The 26,724-nt window shown below is 44.8% G+C and overlaps 1 protein-coding gene and 1 long non-coding RNA gene across 7 annotated transcripts in view; both read left to right on the top strand.

The window, feature by feature from the left end:
- The window catches only part of USP32 (ubiquitin specific peptidase 32), a 65,563-nt gene extending 49,063 nt beyond the window's left edge, over positions 1–16,500 (top strand). For 3 of the 6 annotated variants that reach the window (XM_071448115.1, XM_071448110.1, XM_071448114.1), the window contains exons 16-34: positions 266–425; positions 2,815–2,969; positions 3,876–3,957; positions 4,436–4,510; positions 5,007–5,145; positions 5,402–5,507; positions 5,912–6,085; positions 6,537–6,711; positions 7,316–7,467; positions 7,993–8,149; positions 8,365–8,576; positions 8,890–9,074; positions 9,432–9,518; positions 10,443–10,563; positions 11,238–11,429; positions 11,967–12,258; positions 12,678–13,087; positions 13,365–13,457; positions 14,122–16,500. In XM_071448115.1, coding sequence (XP_071304216.1) covers positions 266–425; positions 2,815–2,969; positions 3,876–3,957; positions 4,436–4,510; positions 5,007–5,145; positions 5,402–5,507; positions 5,912–6,085; positions 6,537–6,711; positions 7,316–7,467; positions 7,993–8,149; positions 8,365–8,576; positions 8,890–9,074; positions 9,432–9,518; positions 10,443–10,563; positions 11,238–11,429; positions 11,967–12,258; positions 12,678–13,087; positions 13,365–13,457; positions 14,122–14,295 — 3,141 coding nt within the window. In that variant the 3' untranslated portion in view covers positions 14,296–16,500. The remainder of the gene's footprint in view (positions 1–265; positions 426–2,814; positions 2,970–3,875; positions 3,958–4,435; positions 4,511–5,006; positions 5,146–5,401; positions 5,508–5,911; positions 6,086–6,536; positions 6,712–7,315; positions 7,468–7,992; positions 8,150–8,364; positions 8,577–8,889; positions 9,075–9,431; positions 9,519–10,442; positions 10,564–11,237; positions 11,430–11,966; positions 12,259–12,677; positions 13,088–13,364; positions 13,458–14,121) is intronic. The other 3 variants (XM_071448111.1, XM_071448112.1, XM_071448113.1) reach the window with 3 other exon arrangements.
- On the top strand, positions 435–2,108 carry LOC139600163 (uncharacterized). Its single transcript, XR_011682434.1, has 2 exons — positions 435–672; positions 712–2,108. It is a non-coding gene; the product is annotated as an uncharacterized lncRNA (long non-coding RNA).
- Positions 16,501–26,724: the final 10,224 nt, after the last annotated feature.

Raw genomic sequence — 26,724 nt, 5'->3', positions numbered from 1 at the left:
GCGATGCTGCACTAAATAAGGTGTTTGCTTTTGACAACCTGCAGCTAATAAGCTCCAAAAAGTGCTTAGGAATCAGGAAATTGTCATTCCTGGGGATATTTGCCTAAAACCCCACGAGTAGTTCGGATTTTTTGTCTCCTCATTAAAGAGTTTGGCTTTTTAATAATTTAACCACTTTTTAATGAACCAATCACTCCTGTTCCTATTGCTATTCCCTCCACGCTTGCAAGGTGAGTCTCTGCAATGTTCCTCCCATGTTCTGCAGGTGATCAAGAACAGCAAGACCAACGTGCCAGAGCTGGAGCTGTTCCCTCGGTACCTGCTGTTCCTGCGGCAGCAGCCGGCCACGCGCACCCAGCAGTCCAACGTCTGGGTCAATATGGGTATGATGAGCCTCAGAATGTTCCCTCAGCATTTGCCCAGAGGTAACTTAAGAATGCAGCAAGAACCACCGTGCCCTGTGCAGTTTCTAGGCCAGCCCAGGCTGGGGGAGCTTCCTGTGCTGTGCTTGTGCTCCAGCTCGATCGCCCTGCGGCACAATCGGCGCTCGGGAGCATCCAGGGCTGCCCTCGAGGGAAAAGGTGCAGGGAGCACTTGTAGGGCTCCCCTTGAGGGAAAAGGCTCCAGGGAGCACTTGCAGGGCTTTCCCCTGCCCTCTCCTCGAGGGAAAAGGTGCAGGGAGCACTTGCAGGGCTCCCCTTGAGGGAAAAGGTGCAGAGAGCACTTGCAGGGCTCTCCCCTGCCCTCTCCTCAAGGGAAAAGGTGCAGGGAGCACTTGCAGGGCTTTCCCCTGCCCTCTCCTCAAGGGAGAAGTTTCCAGGGAGCATTTGCAGAGCTTTCCCTGCTCTCTCCTCAAGGAAAGGGCAGCAGGGAGCACTTGCAGGGAAATCTGTTGATTGCCATGTTTATGGGTGAGTTGAGGGTGAGAAATGAGCACTGCAGAAGCTGAACTGATGAGGAGAACCAGAGCTGGGCACTCCCATTTTGGGAGTGATTGCTGTAGCCATGGAATAGGTGCCTCTGTGCCTCTCTGATTGTGCAGTGGCACAATAAATTCAATTAATGCTCAGCCAAATGCTTCTGAGTTACTTGGGCAGCTGAGCTTTGATGCCCAAAATTATTTAATGCTCTTTAGAGAGCGATGAAATGAATGGAATATGAAGACTATTATTTGATGTAGTTCAAAAGGACAATTAAATACAAAATATAAACACCCAGCTAAAATCTATTTGTCCTAATTGTGGTGGTAATGCTCACCAAAAGATGGTACAAGAGTAATCTTTAGGTTGTGGCTTCGCATTTCAGCTGAGGTGTTGCAGGAATTGTCTCCAGTTCCCAGTTTGCCCCACACAAGAGGCTGAAAGGAACCCCTGCACTCCCCTTTGGACACACATTTGCACCCACAGTAGCAAGAATGGGCTCACCTGACTGCTGAGAAGTCAATCCAGTCCTTCAGCCTGGGCAGAGCCAGGGTGTGGGGAGAACCCTGGGGCTCAGTTTCCACTGCTTTGGGAGGGTCTCAGCCCTGCCTGTGCCATCGAGCTGTGCTGCACAAACTGCTCTGCCCAAACTCAGCTTTCCTCCCTGACCTAATCCAATGGAAACTGCTTTGTTTGGACATCCTAAAACCCCAAATTCCAATGAACAGAATCTTCTCATGTGCCAAATTTGATCTTGATTTGGAATTACTTTGCACTGCACTAATTTGATTGTCCAATCTGTTATTAATCTTGTGGAGTTCTCAAGTGCTTTCTTGCTGTAATCTTACAACTAATCCTCTGATCCCTAATCTCAGAAAATGTTGTTTTCTTTTTAAAAAACCTGAGTACTTTGCTTGATACACTGAAGCCAGATTGATGCTTTGCTGATTTATAAGGTATCATTTACTCTCTTGTCAAATTGCATGTGATAATGTAATACTGCACCTTTTCATGTTGTACTATTTATTTTATTGTAATCTTTTAACACTGAAAATAGAATTGTGTCACTCCTCAGGCTACTTAAGTATTGCAGTTGCCCAGTTTGGGTTGGGCTGGATAATAAAAAGCTTTTCATGTTTGCAAGCAGTGGGGAACTTCTGAATTTTAAATAAGAAAGCTCAAAAGAAACCCCCCTCTTTAAAGTTGGTCTCATCTCTAGTGCAAACCTTTAATTTAAAGATGAGCTCCCATTAGAAAGAGCAACAATCTCGACCAATTAATTTGTTGTTGCAAGTGTGAGCTTGTTGAGAAATTTTGGTGGAAATCCCAGGTGTCTTCACAGAATGTTTTGAGGAATTTTGTTTTTAAGAAATTTAGTTATTATGAGTACTTCTGTTTTGAGCTGCCAGGCTGATTTGATGTGTCCAGATCAGCATTCATGCCCACAGAAGAGCTGAAGCAAAGTCATGTTACTCCCAAAAATAGTCCCAACTGGTTTTTGTACCTTATATTTTACTTATAACATTCTCTCAAAAAGGAAATCCTAATGAAATTTTGAAGTCCTTTATTTTGAAAATCCCTTTTGCCTCTCATACTGTGTCTTTAAGAGACAAAAAGAATTGTGAAAACTTGTAAAACTCTGTCAAATTTTTTCATTTCTTATGAGAATCTCAGAGAAGCAATTTTCTAATAGGTTTTGCTAAGAAGGGAGGTATTTTACCTGTTTTGTGACAGCAAATCTGTTGTCCCAAAGGGTCAGTAACAACCACTCTTACACCTAACTGCTGAACACTATGAGTGTATAACACTTTTTGCAGAGTATATTCAGTGTGCAGCCGTTGACCTGAGCTGTGGGTAAATGCAGTCTCCTCTCCTGCTGTCCCTGTGAATGCAGGCAATGTCCCTTCCCCCAACGCCCCTCTGAAGAGGGTTCTGGCCTACACTGGCTGCTTCAGCCGCATGCAGACCATCAAGGAGATCCACGAGTACCTGTCCCAGAGGCTGCGCATCAAGGAGGAGGACATGCGCCTCTGGCTCTACAACAGCGAGGTAACCCTGCTCCTCTGCCTGCCCTGTGCCTGGCTTTCTGCTGTGTGAGTTCTTATTCCTCTCCAGAACCTACCAACTGCACCTGCACAGAGAAATGAAAGTGGCCATGAAGGTCCTTTACAGTTAAAGGCTCTTGCTGATTGTTTTTCAGAGGGTTTTGTGCTTTAATTCCCCTGGGAGGTGAGAGGATCCTGAGAGTGTAGAGGATCCTTTCAGGAGATGTGAAGGATCCTGAGAGTGTAGAGGATCCTTTCAGTAGATGTGAAGGATCCTCAGAGTGTGGAGGATCCTCAGTTCATGCAGAGGATCCTTTCAGTAGATGTGGAGGATCCTTTCAGTAGATGTGAAGGATCCTCAGAGTGTAGAGGATCCTTTCAGTAGATGTGGAGGATCCTTTCAGTAGATGTGGAGGATCCTGAGAGTGTCGAGGATCCTTTCAGTAAATGTGAAGGATCCTCAGAGTGTGGAGGATCCTCAGAGGATCCTTTCAGTAGATGTGAAGGATCCTCTACACTTTCAGGATCCTTTGAGTACATATAGAGGATCCTTTCAGTTCATGTAGATGATCCTTTTAGTACATGCAGAGGATCCTCAGTTCATGTAGAGGATCCTTTCAGTAGATGTGGAGGATCCTTTCAGTGCCTGTAGAGGATCCTCAGTTCATGCAGATGATCCTTTCAGTACATATAGAGGATCCTCAGAGTGTACAGGATCCTTTCAGTCCATGCAGAGGATCCTCAGTTTCTGCAGAGGATCCTCAGTCCATGCAGAGGATCCTCAGTCCATGCAGTGGATCCTCAGAGTGTACAGGATCCTTTCAGTCCATGCAGAGGATCCTCAGTCCATGCAGAGGATCCTCAGTCCATGCACAACTCTAATTCTATGATGTGTTTTCTTCTCCTGCAGAACTATCTCACTTTGCTGGACGATGAAGATCACAGACTGGAATACCTTAAAATCCAAGATGAGCAGCATTTAGTAATAGAAGGTATGAAAAGGAAAATTGACTGTTCTTCTAAAAATAGAGGTTTGTAGAGGGAACCTGTGGGGAGGTGGTGGCAAAGCTAATTCAGGGAAGCTTGCATGTATTTTGTCACTGTTTTGAAATACTTTGTTGGTTTGCAACAACACAAAATAATAATGGTGGCTCATGAACTGATTTGTTCAGAGCTGGTGGATCTTTATTGAGAGTTAGAATAAGCACTGGAAAATTTGCTATTCAAGAGCAAAAGCAATCCCAAGGCTGCTTCCTGAAGATGCTACTGGTGTGGTTGGAGGGATGCCAGTGTTAGAATGAGTTCCAATAATGATTAGAAACATTGAAATGAAAACTAGCAAAAATAATAGCTAGAAGTAAGCACATTTCTAATCCCAAATATTAGAAAATTTTAATTAAACCTCTTCAGCTGTGTAAGCTCTCTGGAGTAAGTAAATTTTTAAAAGCCCCTTTTCATGTCCTTTTCTAGTTCGAAACAAAGACATGAGCTGGCCAGAGGAGATGTCTTTTATAGCAAACAGCAGCAAAATAGACAGACACAAAGGTGAGTCTCTCACAGAGTCACTGGATTATGATGAGAAGAAAAATCCCAAAAACCAGTTGAAATGTTGAAACAATCCTTTGAAACACAAGTCCTGTTAACATTGGGTGAAGTCTTTTATGCTGCTTTGCTTGGCCTTTGTATGAACTTAAGTGCTGGAAATGTGGGAGGGTGGGATTTTTTTGTTTATTCCCTTGGATTTTGTTAAAGCAAGGAATAATGAAGATTTTAACAAACAAACCCAGATTTTTCAGTACCATAATTACCTGTAAATATTCTGTATGGGTTGCACTGCTGTCTGTGGTGGATCAGATCAACAAAATCCTCAATTTCTATGAGGCAGAGTTGAGAGAGAGCAGATATTTTAAACATCTGCTGCATCCAAGGAGTGTCATAACCGAGGTTCCATTAAACTGCTTACTGGGACAAGATGCTGCTACAACATCCTGAATTTTCTCACCTGCACAACTGCTCCAATGATGGTTTTTTTTTTGCTCAGTTCCTACTGAGAAGGGTGCTACAGGCCTGAGCAACCTGGGGAACACGTGCTTCATGAACTCCAGCATCCAGTGTGTCAGCAACACGCAGCCCCTGACCCGGTACTTCATCTCAGGGAGGCATCTCTACGAGCTGAACAGGTAATCCTGGGGACAGCACTGGCACTTGGGCTGCTGGGACATTTATTCAGGGCTGGCTGCCTCTGCAAGCTGCAGTTCAGTGGGAAGGGATGATTTAAATTCAGTGTTCCCAGCTCTGCAGCAGATCGTGCTGTAGAGGCATGGGAACACAAGCTCTCATTGCTGGGAGCAGGAGGCTTTTCTGCTTCCTCCTTCAGCTCCAGCCTTGAGCTGTGGCTACACTTGAGTCTGGTATTGATTCCTTTGTGATTTCCAGGACAAATCCCATAGGAATGAAAGGACACATGGCCAAGTGCTATGGGGATTTGGTGCAGGAGCTGTGGAGTGGCACCCAGAAGAACATAGCCCCCTTAAAGCTGAGGGTGAGTTTTTCTGGGGTGGAAAACAAGGATTTCATGGAAAAGCAGAAATCCAATGCGCTTTTTCCTGGTGTTACCTGTGTTGTAGCAGTTTGGACACTCAGAGTTGTCCCTAGAAGGAGCCAGTGTTCATCAGACCTGGTGGAATTTGTGGTTATAAAGGAGTATTGTGGTATGACACAAGGTGTGCCATGAGAAGTGGCTTTTATAGCCCTTTTTAGGTACAAAATGTGATGCATTTACCTGTAAATGAGCTTTTGTTCTGAAAGCAAAGGGGCTCCCTTCAGCTCTTGGCAATTGAATTTGTGTTCATTGACATATCTCATCTACAATCTAATATTTTGATTTATTTTTACATTTTTTACATGATATTAAATTTCTGCTGTTTTGTTGTTTTTTTTTTATAGTGGACAATAGCAAAATATGCTCCAAGATTTAATGGCTTTCAACAGCAAGACTCCCAGGAGCTTCTGGCTTTTCTCCTGGATGGGCTCCATGAGGACTTGAACAGAGTTCATGATAAGCCATATGTGGAGCTGAAGGACAGTGATGGGCGGCCAGACTGGGAGGTGGCAGCAGAGGTGGGGCTTCAATCTCTGCCTTTGGGGTTTTTGTGTGTTCTTTGTTTTCTCACTAAGCTGAGAAATCATTGATGAGGCTGCCTTGGGGACTAGCCCCTTTTGGATCTTGTCAGAGCTGTGATATACAGAGATAATTTCACCTTTGAGCTGAAAATTAATTTTAATTGTTGTAATAAAATTACGAAGATGATACAACAATTTTGAACAACTCAAAATTAGGGAGTATCAAAGTATTTCAAGATGCCTGATGATCCCCTCAGAAATTTTCAATTGTCTCATACCTTGATTATTGTGTTGAGAACTTTACTGTGACTAAATAGCTCCTATTTATTAGAAATTAGGAAATAACTTTTGTGGAAATACTTTGACTCCCATAGGCCAATGAAACTTTGGAGACCAATGAAATACCAGGTTCTAACTTGGTATTTTATTTTTTTGTGCTTCATTTCAGGCCTGGGAAAACCATCTGAGAAGAAACAGATCCATTGTTGTAGATTTATTTCATGGGCAGCTGAAGTCACAAGTGAAATGTAAAACTTGTGGGCATATAAGTGTTAGGTTTGACCCTTTTAATTTTTTATCCTTGCCTTTGCCAATGGACAGCTACATGCACCTAGAAATTACAGGTGAGTGGTGTAAATGTGCCATTCCTCAAATAAAATCTCTGTAAGTGGAACAGCTATGAAACATCAAATTTTGTTTGTGTTACCACTTATTTAGAATAATAGAGTAATTTTGATATAAGAGTGCAAGAATTTCCATTGGAACCTTGTTAAACCAAGATAAAACCTTTAGAAACAGAAAAGGAAGGCCCATTTTTAGTCTTGATTGAAGGATTTAATATGAAATCTTTTTAGAATGGAAATTTTGAGAACTTCCCTCTCTTGTGGAGGTTGTCCTAAATCTGCCCAGAGGAAAAACAGGGTCTGGGGGGAAAACATAATATGGGTCATGAAGTGAGCTCTGAAGAAGCTATGGATTGCTGGAAAAGGGGCAAAAGGAAAGATGATTAAAAAGTGAAACAAATTTTGAAACCATTTTTTACTGCCTATGCAGCAAGAGATGTTTCTGACATTGCCTGCAGACCTTAAAAATTGACTGGGAAAATGAAATAAATCATCTGTTCAAGTTGGGAAAGAATATTTTCCAATAAGTGGGGAGCTGTAATGTATTATTGTCATTAAAACCTGCCTGGGCTGCTGACCAGGGTGTTTCTTTTCCCCTTTAAAGTAATTAAATTAGATGGTACCACTCCTGTTCGATATGGGCTGAGATTGAACATGGATGAGAAGTACACAGGCTTGAAAAAGCAGCTGAGTGAACTCTGTGGCCTCAAACCAGAGCAGATTCTGCTTGCAGAGGTGCACAGCTCCAACATAAAGGTAAAAAGAAAAAAAGACTCATTATTGCTGCAACATGCTTTGGGTGGTTTTGTTATTTTTTTTAACATTTAAACTTTACTTACAAGAGCTGTGAAATAATTTAACTAAAAGTATGGTAAAAAATCAGCTTAGTTATGTCTCTAGATGAACTTTTATTTCATTCTTAAACAGTAATTTGGCTTACTGTAAATAGATTAAAATTGATTGCTGATGATATTTTTAGGGGAAAAAATGATCTTGAGGTGATAAATCTCAAGGTGCTGTGATGAGTTTAAACACTGTCAGGACATCAGGACCATAAGTAATGGCTGGCTGACAGTGTGTGGGGGTATTTCCAGGGGGATTTTTTTGCTGTAGATTAAAAATGCTTGAAATGAGGTGCTCTGGGTGTGATTAGAGAGCACTGGTAACTCCTGCAGAGGGCTTGGGCTCCTTTATTCTCCTGGAAAGGTGGAAGGAGGGAGGGAGGGAGGGAGGAGCCGATAAACGCAGCTTGCAGAAGAACAGAAGACATTTTGGTCCCAGATGAAGGTGTCCAAGTGCCTGAGCAGCTTTCCCTCTCTCCTGAAGAACTTCCCCCAGGACAACCAGAAGGTCCGGCTGTCCGTCAGCGGCTTCCTGTGCGCGTTTGAGATCCCCATCCCAGGCTCCCCCACCTCAGCCTCCAGCCCTGTGCAGACAGGTGAGAGCAAACCCTGCTTGTCCTGCTCGTTTGGGCTGCACTCTGGGGAGAAGCTCAGCGCTGAAGTTCCTCATCAAGTGAGGATCACAGAGAGGAACGTGCGGGTTGTGCTTGGCGTCCACACGGAAGGGAAGGGATAAAAACCCTGCTCAGCTGTGGCTGCTGGGATCATTGATAATTAATTGATAATTGATAATTGATCTGTCTGCCTGCAGAGACCTCCACTGGGCCAGCAGCCAACGGAGCCCCCCCCATCCTGATGAACGGGGACATCCCCAAGCCCAGCCTCATTCCCAACGGGATGCCCAACACCGTGGTGCCGTGTGGGACCGAGCGCAGCCTGCCCGGCTGGACCCTCAACGGCCACGTGCCCTCGCTGTGTGACAGCCCCTGCACAGGCTACATCATTGCAGTGCACAGGAAAATGGTCAGTGGCCTTGCACACTTGGCAAGACATTTGGAAAAAAGCAGATTTTCTTTAATGTCCACATGATAATTGTACACGTTTATGTGTGATGTGGTCAGATAACCTCGCCATCATGTCATAAAACAGAAACGTTTTTCAAGCCAGTGATCAAAATTTGCAGTATTTAATATTGGAATTAGGGTCGTTTAAATACAATTATTGATTAATTTTAATTGCCAAGGCCTGAAATAAGTCACAAGGCCAGCAATCCAGGTGATTATTGCACTGTGAGTTTATGCACCTTCACATCTGACTCCTCCCTTTGCTCCCACAGATGAGGACAGAGCTGTATTTTCTCTCATCTCAGAAGAACAGGCCCAGTCTCTTTGGGATGCCCTTGATTGTTCCCTGCACAGTTCACACACGGAAAAGGGACCTCTATGATGCTGTGTGGATCCAGGTTTCCAGGCTGGCCAGCCCCCTCCCTCCTCAGGAAGCCAGTAACCATGCCCAGGACTGGTGAGTTGGGCACCCCAGCCTTGCCTCTGAGTTACACTACAGTGCCCCTTACACTTGCTTGCAAGATTGAAAATTGTGTTCATTTGCTTTCTCACAATAATGGCAGTAATTAAAATTAAATTCTTTTTAGTACAGTTAAATGTAGCTGCACTTAAATGTTGGCTGCATTCTTATCCAGTGACTGATAATTATTTATATCTGATGAATTTAAGCCATGGAAAGGCAGCTTTTAATAGTAAATTGTAACCAAAATTATCATTTGGAGGGTTTTCTTTAAGTAATCATAACGAGGCCAGTGAAGGGAGGTAATTGCAGTGAGAGTGCTGCAGTTTGATGTTGTGCTCTCCTCTGTTGCAGTGATGACAGCATGGGCTATCAGTACCCCTTCACCCTCAGGGTAGTTCAGAAGGATGGAAATTCTTGTGCTTGGTGTCCATGGTACAGGTAAATTGTCCTTTTTTCCATTTACAGCAGGGAATCACTCCAGCAGAAAGGTAATTTATGGTAATGGGTCTGTGGTACATTTCAGACTTCAGAGGTAATATCAAGCAATAAGAATCTGGAATGTAATTTCACCAGAACTCTCTCCAGGCAGACTTGCTCTGCAGCACAGCTTTTATGACTTGCAGAGCTGAAAGTTCTGCTGCCACAGAAACTTTAAATTAGGAGACAGAAATGAGATTTTCCACCACCTGTTAACCCCTTATGATATTCTGTGTCTGTGTGCAGCCTTGGATGTCCACAGACTTGCATGGTCTGGGGGGATTCACACAAACCCAAATTTTTAGATGTAATTCATCTACCCCTGTGAGTTCCTTGCCTTTTGAAGGGTGAGATCTAAAATGGGCAATGGGAAGCTCACCCTGGAAGGATGCTTGGAATTGCCCATAAACAAAGACTTGCTGATGAAAATGCCAGACCCCTGCTGGAAGGTATTGAGGCCACAAACTAATTTTTTTAAAAGTGTTTTATAGCTCTTAGAATTAGTTATCATAGTGAAAATAACTTGTGGAGATAGAGCAGTGGAGTTTTTTTGGGGTTGTAGCTGGGTTTGGTCGGCTCTGGATCATAATGGAGTGGAAGGGACCTTAAAGATGATCCCCTTCCAACCCTTCCATGGGCAGGGACACCTTCCAGTGAATCATGTGCAGGCAGATGGTGGAGCTCACCCAGCTGCTTCCCCTTCTCACTCTGGTGAAGTTTTGCATTAAAAGCACAAATAACCCTGAGCATTGCTGCATGAAAATGTCTCACACTGGAGGCGAGGCCTGGAGCTTGGAGGGTGCAGAGGAGCCAAAACAGGAGCAGAACTGAACAAATGCAGAAGTGATTGGAGCCTGCACTGACCACAGCCAATTTGTGCTCCAGGTTCTGCCGTGGCTGTAGGATTGAGTGCTCAGAGGACAGGGCCTGTGTGGGCAATGCCTACATTGCTGTGGACTGGGACCCCACCGCACTGCACCTGCGCTACCAGACCTCACAGGAACGGGTAAATGCCAGCAGGAGCCTTTGTTCTTTGGTAGCACCTCTGAAACATCACCCCTGCAGCCTTCTGGGCTGTGGGATGCTGCTTTTGTCCCTTCCTGTTCAACCAAAGGCAGCAATCGTGGGGCAGAGTATTCTGGAGAAATCGATGTCTTGATGTGAGACCTCTTATGGGGTCTAATGGTGTGGAAGGGAAGCTTTTAAAGAACCACAGCAGTGCATTTACTGTCTGTTGTGAATTGCTTTTAAGCTAGTCAAGATATACAATAATATATTACATAATACATTACAAACTATCTTAATTTGATAAATTTTCTGTAACTATAAACAGTTATGCATAAGTAAGTAAACCTATTTCCTCACTAAGCCAACAAAACACATCTGAAGGTGAGCCTGTAGCTGGGTGAATCTGGATAACTGTTCCAATTTGTGAGTTTTATCTATAAAGTTGTGCTTTATGGATAATTTATAAGCAGAGCCCAAGTATAAGAACAGTGAATTATTTTTATCTGCCTCTTCATAGCTGAAATGAAATTCCTGCTAAAACTTAACCACATCTCGTTTTTATCTTTAATTCTGAACAACCCAGCGAAGTTATTTGTGATGCTGTGAGGAGAGCCCTCCTCTGAGCAGTGTGTGTTCCATTTCCAAGTCAGAGACAGTTTTCTGTCCCTTCAGATCGTGGAAGAACACGAAAGTGTTGAGCAAAGCCGCCGAGCCCAGGCAGAGCCCATCAACCTGGACAGCTGCCTGAGAGCCTTCACCAGCGAGGAGGAGCTGGGCGAGGATGAGATGTACTACTGCTCCAAGTGCAAGACCCACTGTCTGGCCACCAAAAAACTGGATCTCTGGAGACTTCCCCCTATTTTGGTAGGATCTTGTGTCATTTTCCTCCTCAGCTGCAAACCCAAAGCACGTTGCTGCCAAATCTACCAAGTTGCCTTGCTCTGAATAAGATGATTTGCTTTGTTCTCAGGTGGGGCACTGACTGAGTTTGCAGGCAAATAAAGCAAACCTCAAATACTTTAGTGTGTTTTTAGCTGCTGCCTTGCAGGAAATGGTGGTGGTTTGTGCTGCTCTGACAGCTCATGCTCAGATGGTGACAAGATCTCCTCTCTGGTTGTGGGACACCTGCAGTTCTTATTTTTCACATTTGGTAGCTTATTCAAAACAGACAGTGCTGATCACCGAATTGAAGCAACCTTTGCCATCATTTCCACATGAAAATATTAGTTTCATATTTTACCAGCTCGATCCCAAAATCCAAACTGTCGCACAGAGCATGATTTTTACTAGCTTAGAATAAAATGTGTATGTTTTGGGAAAAGCTCTCTTTGAACAATAAAATTACTCACTGGGATGTCATTGCCCCCCTTTAATAATTTTCTCTACCATGTTTCCCCTTAGATCATTCACCTGAAAAGATTTCAGTTTGTTAACGGCCGCTGGATAAAATCCCAGAAAATTGTTAAATTTCCCAGAGAAAACTTTGACCCAAGTGCCTTTTTGGTACAAAGGGATCCCAGTCATTTCCAAAGGAAGCAGCTCACCCTGCAGGTTGAGAGCCTTCCTGAAGCACGGCCTGGCCAAGGGGACAGCAGGAAAGCAGATGTGCAGAGCACAGGCACAGCAGGAGAAGGGGACACACTGAACAGGAGCCCATCCTCCCTAAACACTTCTGTCCTCAATAATGTCAAAGGTAGGGTGTGACTGGGGAAAATTCCACTCTGTGCTGGTTGTTTGGAGGGGAAAAATGTTATGTACAAAATGTTAATGTTTAGGGGTTTTTTTTGCCAAAGCACTACACTTGGAAATGTTCCTTAGTGAAGCTTTAGCATAAAAAATGAAAGAAAATGTAAGAAGTTGCTCAGTGACAACAGATATTGGTACTTATGTAAGTGGGCTGGAATTAGTGAGGCATGTGCTTCTGCATAAAAGAATTAAATCTCAGTTTTTAGGTATGCACAAAGATGGGGTTTTATTTCTATATATTACTCATGAGCTGCAGTGAAACAGTGGGGTTTAATGTTTGGTTATTCAAAAAAAAAAAATCACTTTAAAAAGAAACCTAAACTGTGTGTGTACTCATCTCAGTAATCTCTGTGCTTTCTGTCCTAGCATCTCCATCCTTGGGGAGGAAAAGTGGAACCAGCTGCCCCTCAAGTAAAAACAGCAGCCCCAACAGCAGCCCAAGGACTTTGGGGAGAGGCAAAGGGCGCCTGCGGCTGCCCCAGCTGGGGAAAAACAAACTGTCCAGCAGCAAGGAGAACCTGGCTGCAAGCAGGGAGAACGGTGCTGAGCACGAGCAGGGGGATGCCCTGACCAAAGGACAGGCTCTGGGGGGCAGCCAGGGCGAGCTGTACCCCGGGCAGGACAGTGAGGGGGCTCTGGCCAACGGGTACCTGTGGGAGCAGAGCTCGCTCAGCAACGGGCAGGGCGAGAACCACAGCGAGGACGACACCGCCGACGACCAAAGAGACAGAGACGACGTCTGGGTCAACCCCATCTACAACCTATATGCAATCTCAGTAGGTGGCTGCTTCTCCTGGGCACACTGCTCTGACCAAATGCCTTTGTGGGGTTTGTGCCAGCACAGGGATCTGTGGGGAAGGAGGACAAAAGTCAGCGCCGTAAAGTCGCTGTGAAACTGGGGAGGAATGATGTGCCTGCTAATTGGTTCTGCTTGTGTGTGTAAAGTTAGTCAGCTCCAGCTGATGTCATGATGGCTCATTCACAGATAATGAACTTGGGAATCGTTTATTGGATGTTTGATCCAGGATTTCTTTTCTTCTTCGTTTTCCTCAGTGCCATTCAGGAATTATGGGAGGGGGTCATTACGTCACTTATGCCAAAAACCCGAACAACAAGTGGTACTGCTACAATGACAGCAGCTGCAAGGTAAAGCACTTCTTTTCCTCATTATTTCACATCGTTATTCTAATTATTTCAAATTATTTTTGCCTTCATTAACCAGAGCTGAATAAATTTAGAATCAGAAATTCTAGCTAAAGAAATTTTAGAATCACAGAATGGTTTGGATTGGAAGGAACCTTAAAGTTCATCCCATTCCACTCCTCTGCCGTGGGCAAGGACACCTTCCACTAACTCAAGCATTTGTGGAGAGCTGCTGTTTGAAATCAGGAGCATCTCCAAAGCTGCACCAGATAAATATTAAAATTATTAGCTGAAATTGTATGTGAGGTTTTTTCCAAGGTAACATCTGTTCATCAGCTGCTCCCACAGTTAAGGGAAGATGCTTGTTTTGTACAAAGATGTAAAAATGACTAAGAATGGAAAGCCAGGAATACATTTCCATGATGGCAGCAGTTTGTATTCAATGGGTGAATAACTCAGCTCTGACACTTCTAAGTATTTGCATTCATCACTATAAAACTGTCAGAGTTCCCAAGTAATTCATGGAGCGAGATAACAAAGAGGGCAGACAGCACACGGGATTCCTCCTGTTGCACCCAGTTAACAATTCCCTTTTAGGGGCAGCAGAGTGTGTTTGAAGTGCAGCAGTTGTGCCATGGGGTTTCTGTGGGTGTTTTCCCTGTGTCAGGAGTTGCACCCGGACGAGATCGACACGGACTCTGCCTACATTCTGTTCTACGAGCAGCAGGGGGTGGACTATGGCCAGTTCCTGCCCAAGATCGATGGCAAGAAGATGGCAGACACGAGCAGCATGGACGAGGACTTTGAGTCCGACTACAAGAAGTACTGTGTGCTGCAGTGAGCCTGAGCTCCTGGGCTGCGGGAGGAACCCTGGGATGTGCCCCTGGGGAGGCCCTGGCCGAGCCAGAGAGCAGCTTGTGGTTGTCATCGTCCCCTGGGAGCTGAAAGCACAAAAAGAGCCCCTGGTTAAGCAGTTAATATCCAGTAGTATTGTTTTGTTCTGTTTTCTCACTACATGCTCGAAACGTTTCTGATGTTGGACATCTGAGACTGCCACTGGCCTTTAAATCCAATGGTTTGAGAAAAGCCAACTAGGACCAAATAAGAGCTAAATTAAACATCCAAATAAGAGCTAAACAGAGTAGTGTAGAGTTTACCAACTGTTCTAACACCCCCCGAGGCTCTGGTTAGGTTTAAGGTAACGGGGAAAAACAATTTCTAGTGTTGTCTTTGGACAACATGATATTGCTACCTCCTTTTTCCTGCAGTTTTATTGCATTTTATTGGCAAAACAGGGAAGGCAAGAGAAGGAAAAGTGCACAAATGGAAACCAATTATTGCCATGGGGAAGAGAAGTTTCCAGTTTTGCCACCACTAATGTGTGTCAGTTGCTTTCTTTCTGTATGTTGGGAGCACAACCAAATCATCATTTGAGAAGAGATTAATTTCTACACTTGAATGGTTTATTATACTTGTGTTTTCTCCACGTGTTGGCTGTGCAGATCAACATGTTTCAGGAATGGCTTTTCTGCCTGAAGAGTGCTGGCTCAAACTTTTTTGAGCTGCCTCAAGAAGAAGCTTCAGGTTGGAGAGAGTAGTTGTGATTACACTCACGGTGTCTTAAAATGTGCACATTGCACAGAACGTTCCCAGCTTTTGGAAGGAGAGATGCTTGAGCTTATGTTTCATGACTGGTGTTGCTTTTGAAATTTGCACTTTTGAAAATGCATCTGATTCAATTGAAACCCACGTTTGTTTGGTTTTGTTGTTGTTGATGTTGTAAGGGCTCTGGAGTGAATGGCTGTGAGTACCCACTGTGTATTTCAAAGGAAGAAGCTGTGGCTGTCAGGTAGCTGTCGTAGCATTCATAGATGGAGGGGTTTTTTTTTTATTGGTTTCCTAACTCAGTTTCTTGTTTTCAAAATTTGAATGCCTTTTCAAATTATCTTTTGTTTGTTGGTTTGTTATACCAGGTTATGCAAATAGTTGCAATTCAACCAGACTTGCTTTCCATGCCCTTGCAACATGCTCTGTAATTCAAGGGGCTTCTTGCATGAAGGGAGGTGTGACTGAGTCTTAGCAGAGACTGGAAAAAAAGAGAGTTGGTTTTTTTTGAGCAGGCATTTCTTTAAACATTTTCAGTGTTAAATTGTTTGCATATCTGAATGAAGATACAATTTTCACTCTCTTGGCCTTTTGTTCTTCAGCTGAGCTTAAGCAGTTTATTAATTTTGTCATGCATCATCTTCCCAGTTCTCTAGATTTTTGTACCTTCACTAACAAAACTGTTACTCACATGGTTCTCTGCCATTAATGTTTGGATTCATTTTGGGGTGTTTGACAGGAATGCCAAACCTTCAGCAGCTGATCATTTCCAGGAGGATCTGGGGTTTGTCCATGGGAGAAATGCTATCAGCTGGTCTGGCTCAGGCAGAGCCCTGCCAGCCCTGGAGCTTGTGCCTCTTTGGGGACAGCAGATCTGCTCCAAAATGAGTCTTGTCTTACCTGTCAGGTGTTGCTCCTTATCCTCTTTGGTCTTTTATCTTGAAAGTGGTCTGAACATTGAGCCTAAAGAGAAGCAAACATGACTAGTGAATTCCTAGGTTAGAAGCTTTTTCAATGCCCACTTGTCTACTCCTCCCTCCACAAACTCCATGAAAGTGAAAGATTTTCAACTGATTTACTTTAAAATGTTTTATTTAAGCAGGTAGCACAATCTACTAATGTTATTTGATCTTCTGTGTTTGTTACATTGGTTGTAATTAATTTTTTAAATTAAATTAATTCAAGAATTAGTAGTAAATTTATTAAGTTAACTATTAACTACATTCACTTTGTAAATTATTGTATAAAACTTATTGACAATGCACTGACTTTAGAAAGATGTTAATGTACATAAATACCTTGTAAATAAAATAGTGTTGATGTACTGGAATATGAGCTGTATTAAAACAAAGGTATTGGTAATTGTATATGGAGTGAACCTGTTTATCTGTAACTATATTATTCAAACAAATTAAATACTGTGGATGCAGATGAAGTGTCACTTCTTGTCAGATAATTTTTAATAACTGTTTTCCTGCTTTGAAGTGTCTGTGCTGCTTCTATAAAGCTTAAATGCCTTGTCAATCCAAAAGCCAAAGCATGGGCGTGCATCCAGCAATTCTTTGCATCTTCTTCATTGTTTACCAAAGGTAAGTTGGATATTTTGTTGATGATAATAACACTTATTACCTGAAAACAATCCATGGCAGCAGTGAAGTGATCCCCCAGGTACAGGAAGGCTTTGCTCTGGTGTCTTTGGACAGGATGTGCAGGTACCTGACGTGCAGTCCTGGTGCCTGAGGTGTCCCTGGGCAGACAGGGGTGGGAGAGCCCTGCTGCACCCCAAACCCTGGTGCACCCCAAACCCTGCTGCACCCCCTGCATCCCCAGCCCTGCTGCACCCCGAACCCTGCTGCACCCCCGGCCCTGGTGCACTCCCAGCCCTTCTGCACCCCCTGCATCCCCAGCCTTGCTGCCCTCCCAGCCCTGCTGCCCTCCCAGCCCTGCTGCCCTCCCAGCCCCGCTGCCCTCCCAGCCCCGCTGCCCTCCCAGCCCCGCTGCCCTCCCAGCCCCGCTGCCCTCCCAGCCCTGCTGCCCTCCCAGCCCTGCTTTTCCCCAAGCAGGAAGTGGCTCTGGTTGAGCTGGCAACCAGACCAAAGTCTGCCCAGAGCTGATGTCAGGAGCACGCATCACCTGGCTTCTTTAGCTGGAAATGAACCATTGTTCTCTTTTTACAGCCCTTGAAGATGCTCAGTGGGTATTTACCCAAGGATTAGCACGCAGCAGCATCCCCAGAGTGTGTCTGGAAGTGAAGCCATCTGTGGCTGGGCTGGCAGGGTTGGTGCAGCACTGGGTGGTGACACTTTCCTGGTGATAACTCAGAGCTCTGGTCATTCTTACTGGGTGTGGTCACCCCACGGCCTCACTGCGGTCACTTGGGCATTTTCAAGGTTGAAAATTTAATTTCAGTATAAAGAAGTTCCTGTCATGAATTTTCCTCTGTTACTTTGAGGCATTGAAAGGGGAATTTAGAAGGATGAAAAACCCTAATTACTGAGGATGTTCATATATGCTGCTGTCAGTGGTGAAGCTTTTATTGATTTCAGTGCAGCAGGGGCCATTGAAGAGATGAAGGTGCCACATCCCTGCCCAAGCTGCAGCCATGTGCTGCTGCTGAACCCCTCTGACTCCCCAGGTCAGAACTGTGCAGGTGTTGCAGCAGTGAGCAGAGCCCCTTTTGTGAGGTGGGAGCAGAGGGAAATGGGCTCTGCTGGGCTTTCCCTGCTCCTTTTGTGTGTGGGGAGTGCTGGAAGCACCTGTCCTGCTTTTGGGGTGGCTCAGCCAGAATCCTGCAAACCTGGGGTGGCTTTTGGTGCTTGTGCTGGGAGGGAGGGGAAGGACACAGCAGGGACAGCCCCTCTTGTGCCAAACCCTCTTATTCCCCCCAGAGAGAGGGGAGGGATGGATGCACCAAGCCTGCAGGGCCCTACTGTCCACAGGAGTGACCACAGGAGTGACCACAGGAGTGACCACAGGAGTGACCACAGGAGTGACCACTGTCCCTTCCCCTCCCTGAATCCCAAACCCAAAGGCGTTTTCCATCCTGACCCAAGTGTTGGATCTGTTCTGGAGCTGCTGTTCCAGTCCTGCTCCCTGTCCTCCCCTGGGCAGGCACAGGAGGCTCTATCCCTGCTTTTCCCTGTATCTAAATATCAAAATATCCCAGATTTATCAGTGATCATGTCCTGAGAACGTGCTGGGCTCCAGGCACAGCCTCTGGCCTGGGGCCCAGAGCATCCACGTAGATATTAATTATATTAATTATGCCTTTTGTTACCCTTTTTCCCTCAGGTCCAGTAAATTGAAGCCAGAAGTGAGTAAAATGCAGTCATCCATGCTTGCTGATTTATCGTTTCAGGAAAATAAAAACCTGTCAGGAGCTGGGGAGATTTCGCCTTTTGTTTGGGACAAGCCTCTGGCTTCCTCGATCGTGTGTAAAAGATTTCCTGTTTGTGAAAATGAAAAGCAATGTTTGATAAGGTCCCTTCAGCAAAATGAGTCACAAAGGAGAAGATAGATTAAGGATGCTTCTAGATTTGACAGAAATTAAATTTCACTGGGAGTTGTGAGCATAGAAAACCAATGAGGAAAACTTGTGGCAAAATACAGGTTTTATTTCTATTTGGGGTCATTTCAGACACACCTGAAGACTGAACCTCACCCAGCTTTTACCAGTGCATTTAAAACTCATGATGAGAGCACAGAGATGTCCCCAGGTGGGTCACAAGCTGCTTTGGGTGGTCAGAGTTCATGCACTTCCCTCCCCTGCAAAAAAGAAATAAACAGCAGCAGATGCTTCAGAGCCTTGGTCAGAGTGTTTGTGAGAGCTGGCCATGCAGCACTCTCTGTACTCTGATATTTTTTATCTCACTGCTGCTGAAATTTTTTTCGCCATTAGGTTTTTATTGGGTGCAAAGTCCAAATGAAGTGGCTGGGAGAGCTGTGGTGTGTGCTGACTTCATTTGGATTTTGGAAACAGTGTCTCTAAACAGCTGGGAACATTCCCAGTGTTGTTTCTCAGCTCTGTGTGAGGTTAAAATCCTCTTCTTTTCCCTGATCCTGAACAGGGGGAAGCACAGGGAGCTCCTGGGGCCCTTACCAAGGTATTATTTTGCATAGAGCTATTAAATCCCATGTATTTTCTGACTCTTCTCCAGCTTCTTATTCCCTCAAAGTACCTTGCAAATTACATTGTCTTTACACCATGAATTTGAGAGGTTTTGGTCAAACTGAGGTAGAAGAAAGGAGCTAAACCAACAAATAGGTGGTGGATTATATGTTATAATGTTATTATATGTTATTGGAGTCAATGAAAAGGTTTGAGGCAACAGGTTTGGCTCAGTCTTTGCATCCCACAGAGGTTTGTCCAGGAATTGCTGTATCTCTGGGGAATCTGGTTTAAATTTTGCTGAAATGTGATACAGAAAGTAGAGTTTAGGTTAAATCTCCTGTGTGTTTAGCATGCCATGAAATTGTGCCTTCACCTAAGGCAGCATTTTGTTGGGGAAAATATTTATGTGTCTTATAAATAAACCTTGGTATCCCAAGGAGAAGCTGCAGGAAAGCTGGAGTGTGGGTGTTGGTTGGGAGCTGGAGAAAACAAAGGGAAGCTGCTGCTGCTGCTGCAGGGCCAGAAAAAGGATCCAACACCAGCACTGGCAAATCAAACCCCTTACAAATGGTGTTTGTGCTGTGATGTTTGGAGTAGGGAGACAATGCAAGGAACAGGGTGATTACAGAGCTCAGCCCGGACATTGTGAGGCAGGGCCCTCCTCCAGGGCTCGGTGACAGCGTGACAGCTGTCCCCTGCTGCCTGGGGAGGGCACAGCACATCAGGGGCTCATCCAGAGCAGCCCTGGCTGCCCCTGCATCCCTGGCAGTGCCCAAAGCCAGGCTGGACAGGGCTGGGAGCAGCCTGGGATGGTGGAAGGTGTCCCTGCCATGGCAAGGGTGGGATGAGGACGTTTCCTGTCCCTTCCAACCCAAACCATCCTGGGATTCCAAGGGAGGGAGGAATGGCTCAGCAATGGGGCAGGACGATCACACCCCAGTGTGATGCAGACTCAGATATTTAGGAATCCTTGGCAGGAGCAGAGCCATTAAATGTGGGCTGTGATGATGTCCCTCAGCTCAGCACTGTCAGGGCACAGCCCCAGCTCAAACCAGCCCGGGGGAATTGCAGAGATCAGGGCTGAGCTGGCTGCACTTGGAGCTCCGGGCTCAGCAGTTCATGCAGGGATGATTTCAACCACAGCTCAGTGCTGAGGTTTGTGCTGAGAGCCCCCAGCAAGCAGAACTGAAAGGTGGATGAATTTTTATTCCGTGGTATATGGAATAAAAACCCTTCTGATATGGAATAAAAACCCTTTAAATCAAGGTCACTCCTGTTGTACCCAAACACTGCTTGAAGGGCAGGGAAGGATTCCACTCAGGAATTCCACCCAGGAAGGCCCTGGAGCTGCACACTGGCTGTGAGCTCGTGTTTGGGACCTTGCTCAGGAGTTAACATGTTGGAAACGTTTGCTTGCCATGTGGCTGTGCCTTTTTATCTGCAGGTTTGGTTATATAAATGTTCCTGTTTAAGAGACACACGCTAGGGAATAAATCTCTGGGCCCACAGACTCTTTGAGCACAGGCAGCCCCAGCATTTAACTGGTAACAAAGAGAGTTGGAGTGGAAGCTTTTTGATAAAGAGTTGGCAGCAAATCAGAGGAGCAGCTTGGCCACGAGATGTGAGCAAGGATGTCACACTGGGTGTTTAAACTTCTTACCTTTCCTTCCAATTCCTTTTTTTTTTTTTAAGTGATTATGAATGAATTATAAGAGGGATGGTGATTGTTTTCAGTGTGTATGTGTTCAGATAATGGCTCAGTTAAAAAAGACATTAACTTTGGGTTTTAACATAATCCAGAGATCTGGCTGCTCTAACTGCAGTTTAAGTAGTAAGAATGAAGAGTGACCTGGAGAATGATCAGCTTTTAGCACGAAATCTCTTGTTTAACTGATCTAACTGGGCCCAAACCTCTGGCTCTAATTTGAGGTTTTCTTCCATGAGGGTGGCAGGTGCTGCCACTCAGCAAAAGCCGAGTGGAGTGTGAGGAAGGGCAGAGTTCAAATAAACAAAATACACTGAGGGATGACTAAAGGGAGGTAAAGGGGGATAGAACACAGATGTGAATTTCCCCTCTGAGTCTCTTCCCCTGCCTTTGGCTGCTGGGCTTTGATGTGGCAGAGCACAAAGAGACTCCTCCTGTACCTGAGCTCTGTGTTCCAGGCAGAGCCCAGCCAGGTTATAAATCTGTAACGTTGCACTTCACCTTTTGTGTCTTGCTTAATGACCTTTTAAAAATAAATGCAGGATGGCTGAGGGGAACAGGATCAGTGGTGGAAAAGCTGACACGTCCGCAACCTGAGCTCTGATCCCTCTGATTGCTGCAGCCCGTTAAACAAAACTTCTTTTGCTTTGTGCTTTAAAGAAAAAAAAAAATAAAAGAGGGAAAAGGGGGACAGGGAAGGGTTTTCTTAGCTGGGTTCTCTGTCTTAAAATGCAGCTGGAAAGTGCTTTACTGGGGAAATGCTGCATGGAGTTACCTGCCTAAAGAACAAGGGTGCAGTCACACAAATACCAAAATATATTCTATCTGCTATTTCATTTTCATGGAAAGCTGCTGTTTTAAGGTGCTTCTGCCCCTTTGGAAGTGTCATCCTTCATTTCTCTTGTATAAAAATGACCATTTAAGATCCTCATCAGGCTCTTGTTCTGTTTCCCACAGTACTAAATTTAATATGCACAGCTATAATATGAATAAGTGTCTGATAACACTTACTCAAATCCTTGAAAATGTAAGTTATCCCTGAGGAATATCTTTCCATAAAATGTCCTCCACTTGAATGAAAGGAAAACTGCAGTTTCCCACCATTCCAGACCGGGACAATAATTTATTTTGGTGATGATTATAGTGGATATTTTTTGATTCATGTGTACAATAGTAAAACTGACACTATTTTCTTTTGTTTGTGTATTTTACTTAAAATAAAAGATTACTCCAAAGGAAGGCATTTGAGGAAGACTGCTTGCAGAGAGGGGCCAGGTTTATTTTGGCTGGCTGTGCTGTCCTGTCAGCTGGACAACAACCTGCACCATTCCCAGTCCTTCAACCCCTCTCAGCTGCCTTTGGCACAATAATTTCCCTGCTGGCCGATACTGACAATCCTTTGCAAGCTGTACCAAAAACTTCCCAGCAATTTTACTGCTTAGGATTCCCCAAATCCTTTTGGAACACCAAAATCCCAGTGTGTTGTGGGCAGGTCCCTTGTGTGATCTTTAATTTCTGCAGTTGTGCTGTGCCCTGTCTGGGATTTTACTTCTTTTGGCAGGACCCTAATTAAATTTTTCTTTCAGAATATTGCTGTTTCCACCTAATCTTTGCAGTTTCCTCCCGTGCCTGGTTTTTCCCTGGCTGTGCATTCCAGCCTGTGCTGCAGCCCTGGTTTGCTCCTATGAGCAGCTGAGATTTTGCAGTCCTGTGAGGGGATTCTTTTTTAAACAAAAGGGAAAAAAAAGGAGTAAAGGATGGGAGGAGAGGAAATGAATTCCATTTTTATATCTTGCTGATTTTCTTCTGTAAAGAACTGAGCTCTGTGAGGGGGTGCCGAATCCCTGTGTCCATGAGGGAACTCCTCCATGTGCTTTCGCCTCTGTCCCGAGGCTGAGTCCTTGCCGAGCTCTGCTCAGCAGCACACAGGCAGGATTTTGGTGTGTGATAAACTCTACCTGAGGCATTTGCAAACTTTACCTGAGGCATTTGTGAACTTTTTACCTGAGGCATTTGGAAATCGCAGCGTTGGCGCTGCCCGCGGTCCCACCGGGCCTTCCCTGCCTCAGCCCCGCGGCTGCCGCGGGAATTGCACCGGATTTTAAAGGGTGATCGCAATGTTTGTGCTTTAAGAGCTTTAATGGCCTTTTTTTTTTTTTTTTTTTAGAATAAATCCATCGGGTTCCGTCACATGTGCGCTCATATCTGTGGGATCATAAACCCCAACATCCCGTTTATGGCCTGGCACTGCCATATGAACAAAGGGACAGCAGGGACCCGGCCCAGGGGGGTGAGGTGACACCAGAGTCCTTTTGCAGTGCTTGATAAGACACTGGGCTCCTGCCAAGCAAAAAAAAAAAAAAAAAGTTAAAAAAAAAAGGGTTATAAAACCCTCGGAGAAAATGGAGCCTTGGCGATTTTTCTGCCTTTTCTGTGGGTTGAACTCGCTCCATGCTCCTGGATCTGTCCCAGCTCCCAGTGCCCAAAATGTCTGAGCTGAACCAAGGGTTTGGATCCCTGGAATTCCCTGGGGAGGTGGAAATGAGAGGTGAATCCTCCCCAAAATATCTGAGCTGTATCAAGGATTGGGAGCCCTGGAATTCCTTGAGGAGGTGGAAATGAGAGGTGAATCCTCCTCTCCTCAGGTGTGTTTGGCAGGAAGGGAACGTGGGGCATCCTCAGTCACAGAGGTTCTTGGCTTCACAGAGAAGCTTCAGCACCTCCACAGCTGAGGTGCTTTTTTGTCTTTAACCTGCTCTTTTAAGACTTAAATTCCTTTTATTTTCCTCAGGGAGGTCACTGCTCTCTACCATGATTATTCTTATTTTTCCCAGTGGCTGCTGGGCTCCAGGACATGAGCCATTGTGTTTTAATGCCTGTAAGAAAAGCATTTTGTGCAAAGCTGAGAGCTCTGTGTACCACAAACTCCAATGACTGCAGGCTTACAAAGATACTGCACTCTTGATAGGGATTGTCTATGATTTATCTGGAGTTTAATCTCGACATCAGCACAATCAGCAAAATGTAAAACTTCTCAGCCGTTCTTTCCCTCTCATAAATTCTTCATAACCACCCCCAATCTGCAAACTCATCCATCAAGATCTCTCAGTGCTGGGAACAAGGAGCAGCCCTGGTGGGGAGGGGAAGGGTGGTGACATTCTAAAGGTGATTCCACTCAATGGAAACCAATGCATTTTTGTGAAGCAATGAAAAGGAAGGGCAGGGAAATGTTTAGATGGCTTGGAGTGGATTATGGGGAAACAAAAGTCGTCAAAACAGTGTCAGCTGTTTGGGTTTTCTTTTACATCAAATTGTATTTGAGTTCTGGATGTCTAAATCACTTCAGAAGATATTAATAGGTAAAAGGTAATAAAATAACCCAAATTGATTACCATCTTATACCCTTTATGATATAACTTTAAATGCAAATTGCACTCAACTGCAAGAAGGGAAATAATGTGCCAAAGGCATTTCAATTAATTGCTGTAGTTAATTACACTCATAATTTTACTTGTGTGACTAATTATAATCAGCTTTTAGTGGTGTATATGGATTTATTTCTGATACTGAAAGCCCCAAACAGCAGGTTATTTTTAGGAAATGCATTTAAACCTTGTAATGAAAACTGCATGTTCCCATTCTCAGCAGTTGTCTTGAAGGAGCTGTGTCTGCTCAGGAGGAGTTTGGAGGAGATCAGGAAGGAAAAAAGTCCTGGCTGGGGTCACTGTGGGCCTGCTGTGCCTCCAGCTGGGGTTTCATTGCCTTTTCCACAGGTACACATAATTTACCAGCAAATCCCACATTTCCTTTCTTTAAAAATCCAATTTACATATGATTTTCTCCCACACAAAGCATTTTCCACAGCCACCTCAGTTCCCAGGTAATTTGTTTTTCTGTCATTGCAGAGTTTTTAAATCCCATCTCATTTTAGTGCTTTGTGGAAGAAAATCACCAAGTCCATTTTAACTCTATCAAAAAGAGCCTCCTATCTCCAAAAGTAGTGATTTTTCATGGAATCATTTATAGAATAATAGAACCATTTAGGCTGGAAGAGACCTTTAAGATCATCGAGTCCAGCTGTGATTTTTGGGGTGTTGCTCCTGTGCAATGGGATCCCTGTCCCTGGAGCAGAGGGGGTTGATGTTACACTTGGTATTTATTAAACTCCACACTTCTTAAACTCTAAAACCAGCCTGGGAAGTTTGATAGGTTTCTCTGTATGCTTTTTTTTCTTTTCTTTTTTTTTTTTTTTTTTTTTTACTACAAGTGGATGAATGGATTTTTTATGTGGATTTGCTGTGTGACATCTTTTTAATGGGGAGGGTGCTGGCAAGGGCTGTTTTCCCTGTGGAATCCACATCTGGCTGGGCAAGGAAGGCAAGGATGAAGGAAAAACCTTTGTCCTTCTCTCCCAGCAGTCACAGAAAACTAATTTTATCCAGACAAGTTAACTTTGAGCTGGTGTTTTGTCACAGGAGGAGCTGACTGTAAGTGGAGTTGCCAAATTCGTCAGAATTCTTTGTGGATAATGTAAATACATTTCTGGTGAGTAATGGTTTGGTTTCCTTGTCTCTCTGTGCTTCCTGAGAAAAGTGTTTTGCTGAAAACACATTGTATTAGGATTTTTTTTGTGCCTGCCCCTGCTGTCACCCCTGCCCCTCTGATGACTGGGAGGGAGCAGTGCCTTCACCTCTCACACCTCTGGAGCTGCTCTCAAACCAAGGTGCAGCCCAAAGCTGGGAAAGGATTGCTTGTGGATAGGTTGTACAAACCCCTGTTTGTTTTATTTGTCTCAACCCCCATTTTAATTGCCAGTGTTGTTTCATTTTCCCTGGGACCTTTCAGGGTCCCGCAGCTCTCAGCTCTGGCTCCAACATATGTGAAATGTATCAGCGCAGTTCTGTGCTAACCCTAATGGACATGGGAAAATAATGTTCTTGCTGGATCCTTCCAAATGCCTCTGTTCCTCCCCCCACCCTTTCCTGTATCATGCCTTGGCTATTTGTCCTTCAGGAGTGACTGTCATTTCCTGGTGTCTTCACAATAAAAGAATTTCATGCCAAACGTAGCCGAGACAGAATTCCTGAAAACCAGCACCTCAGGTTACCTGTGGAACAGCAAATTGCTTTTCCATAACCATCCTCACAAAGCAAATCAGTTGTCCCACTCGAAGCCTTCTTGTCTTTTCCTGGGAATGGCTTTTGCTGGGGTTTTTGTTTATCCCCTGCATTATTGCTGCTCCTGTCCTTGTCACCTCCTGCCCCAGAGCAGAACCTGGGTGCCACGAGGGGCCTTGGGCAGAGCACAGACTGCTCTCAGTCCCTGTGACAGGGGCAGATGGAGAATTTCCCTTTCCCTTACTGCCACAGCACCGAGCCACTCAGTAAAAACACTGATCCTTGTCCAGGGAGATTTTATTCACACTGGGGTTGCTGCTGAAGAGCTCTTAGAGGAGACTCACCCTCTTTTCAGCAGAATTTTTTCTTCCTTGCCGTTCTGTTTTAATCTGTTTCATTGAGGCTGTGCCCTGTGATTTATCATTTATTATTAGCAATAAATGACAGCTGAGCCAGATCCTGCAGGGTTTATTCCAATCAGCCCTTGGAGAGCTGCCTGTGAAATGAGAATTGAGGAAATGACCTGAAGGAGAGGGATGGTGGCCCTTGCACACCTTGGTCAGTGCAAAAGGCGTCTCTCAGGTATCCCGAGGGTGTTCCCATCACTGCTGTTAAAGCAGGAGTTCCCTGTCCCGGGGGCTGGGTGGGGTTGGGCGCCAGCTCTGCACACCTGGGCAAGGTGCCAGACTCGGGAATCTGCTGAGTGCAGAGAACACCCTGTGAAACAGAGCC

Source organism: Agelaius tricolor, unplaced genomic scaffold, assembly GCF_023055355.1.
Source record: "Agelaius tricolor isolate 1412-34295 unplaced genomic scaffold, bAgeTri1.0.p SCAF_25, whole genome shotgun sequence".
Taxonomy (NCBI): domain Eukaryota; kingdom Metazoa; phylum Chordata; class Aves; order Passeriformes; family Icteridae; genus Agelaius; species Agelaius tricolor.
Note: the sequence above shows the minus strand (reverse complement) of the source record. Positions and strands in the feature narration are given on the sequence as shown.